This window comes from Morone saxatilis, unplaced genomic scaffold (genome assembly GCF_004916995.1).
Source record: "Morone saxatilis isolate NCDOM2014 unplaced genomic scaffold, NCSU_SB_2.0 Contig17, whole genome shotgun sequence".
In the NCBI taxonomy this organism is placed as follows: Eukaryota; Metazoa; Chordata; class Actinopteri; family Moronidae; genus Morone; species Morone saxatilis.
In genome coordinates, this window is record NW_023339729.1 from 21,602,991 (window position 1) to 21,603,363 (window position 373).

General features: G+C 43.4%; 1 protein-coding gene across 10 annotated transcripts in view; it reads right to left on the reverse strand.

Moving 5' to 3' along the window:
- Positions 1–280, reverse strand: part of LOC118326762 (oxysterol-binding protein 1-like) — a 9,736-nt gene extending 9,456 nt beyond the window's left edge. For 5 of the 10 annotated variants that reach the window (XM_035659830.1, XM_035659828.1, XM_035659829.1 and 2 more), the window contains exon 1: positions 87–280. In XM_035659830.1, the coding sequence (XP_035515723.1) occupies positions 87–220 (134 nt within the window). In that variant the 5' untranslated portion in view covers positions 221–280. The remainder of the gene's footprint in view (positions 1–86) is intronic. The other 5 variants (XM_035659837.1, XM_035659834.1, XM_035659836.1 and 2 more) reach the window with 1 other exon arrangement.
- Between the last annotated feature and the right edge of the window lie 93 nt (positions 281–373).

The window sequence follows — 373 nt, forward strand, 5'->3', positions numbered from 1 at the left end:
ATTATTATTATTATTATTATCAGCCCTGTGTCTGCCATGCCCCCTCCCTTAGGTACCACCTTGACTTCCATATAAATGTAAGTTACCTGTAGTAAGAGAGCAGCCCATTGCTCAGAACAAACCAGCGTCTCTGGTAACCTTTAATGTAGTTAGTCCATTTGAAGAGCCAACCCTTGTATGTGTCTCCGGGGGTCGGAGTCGGGGGCTTAGGCTCCGACATCACTACAGCCTGTGGTTTCACTGGGTGAAGTTAGAGCCTGAGGGGGAAAAACAACTTAATCAAGACTGGGCTTTCATATTTCACTGGTCTCATGGTTGCACCGAGTAAATTGGCTTTTTAATGTCAATATAAATACATCTTTTGTCATTTTGT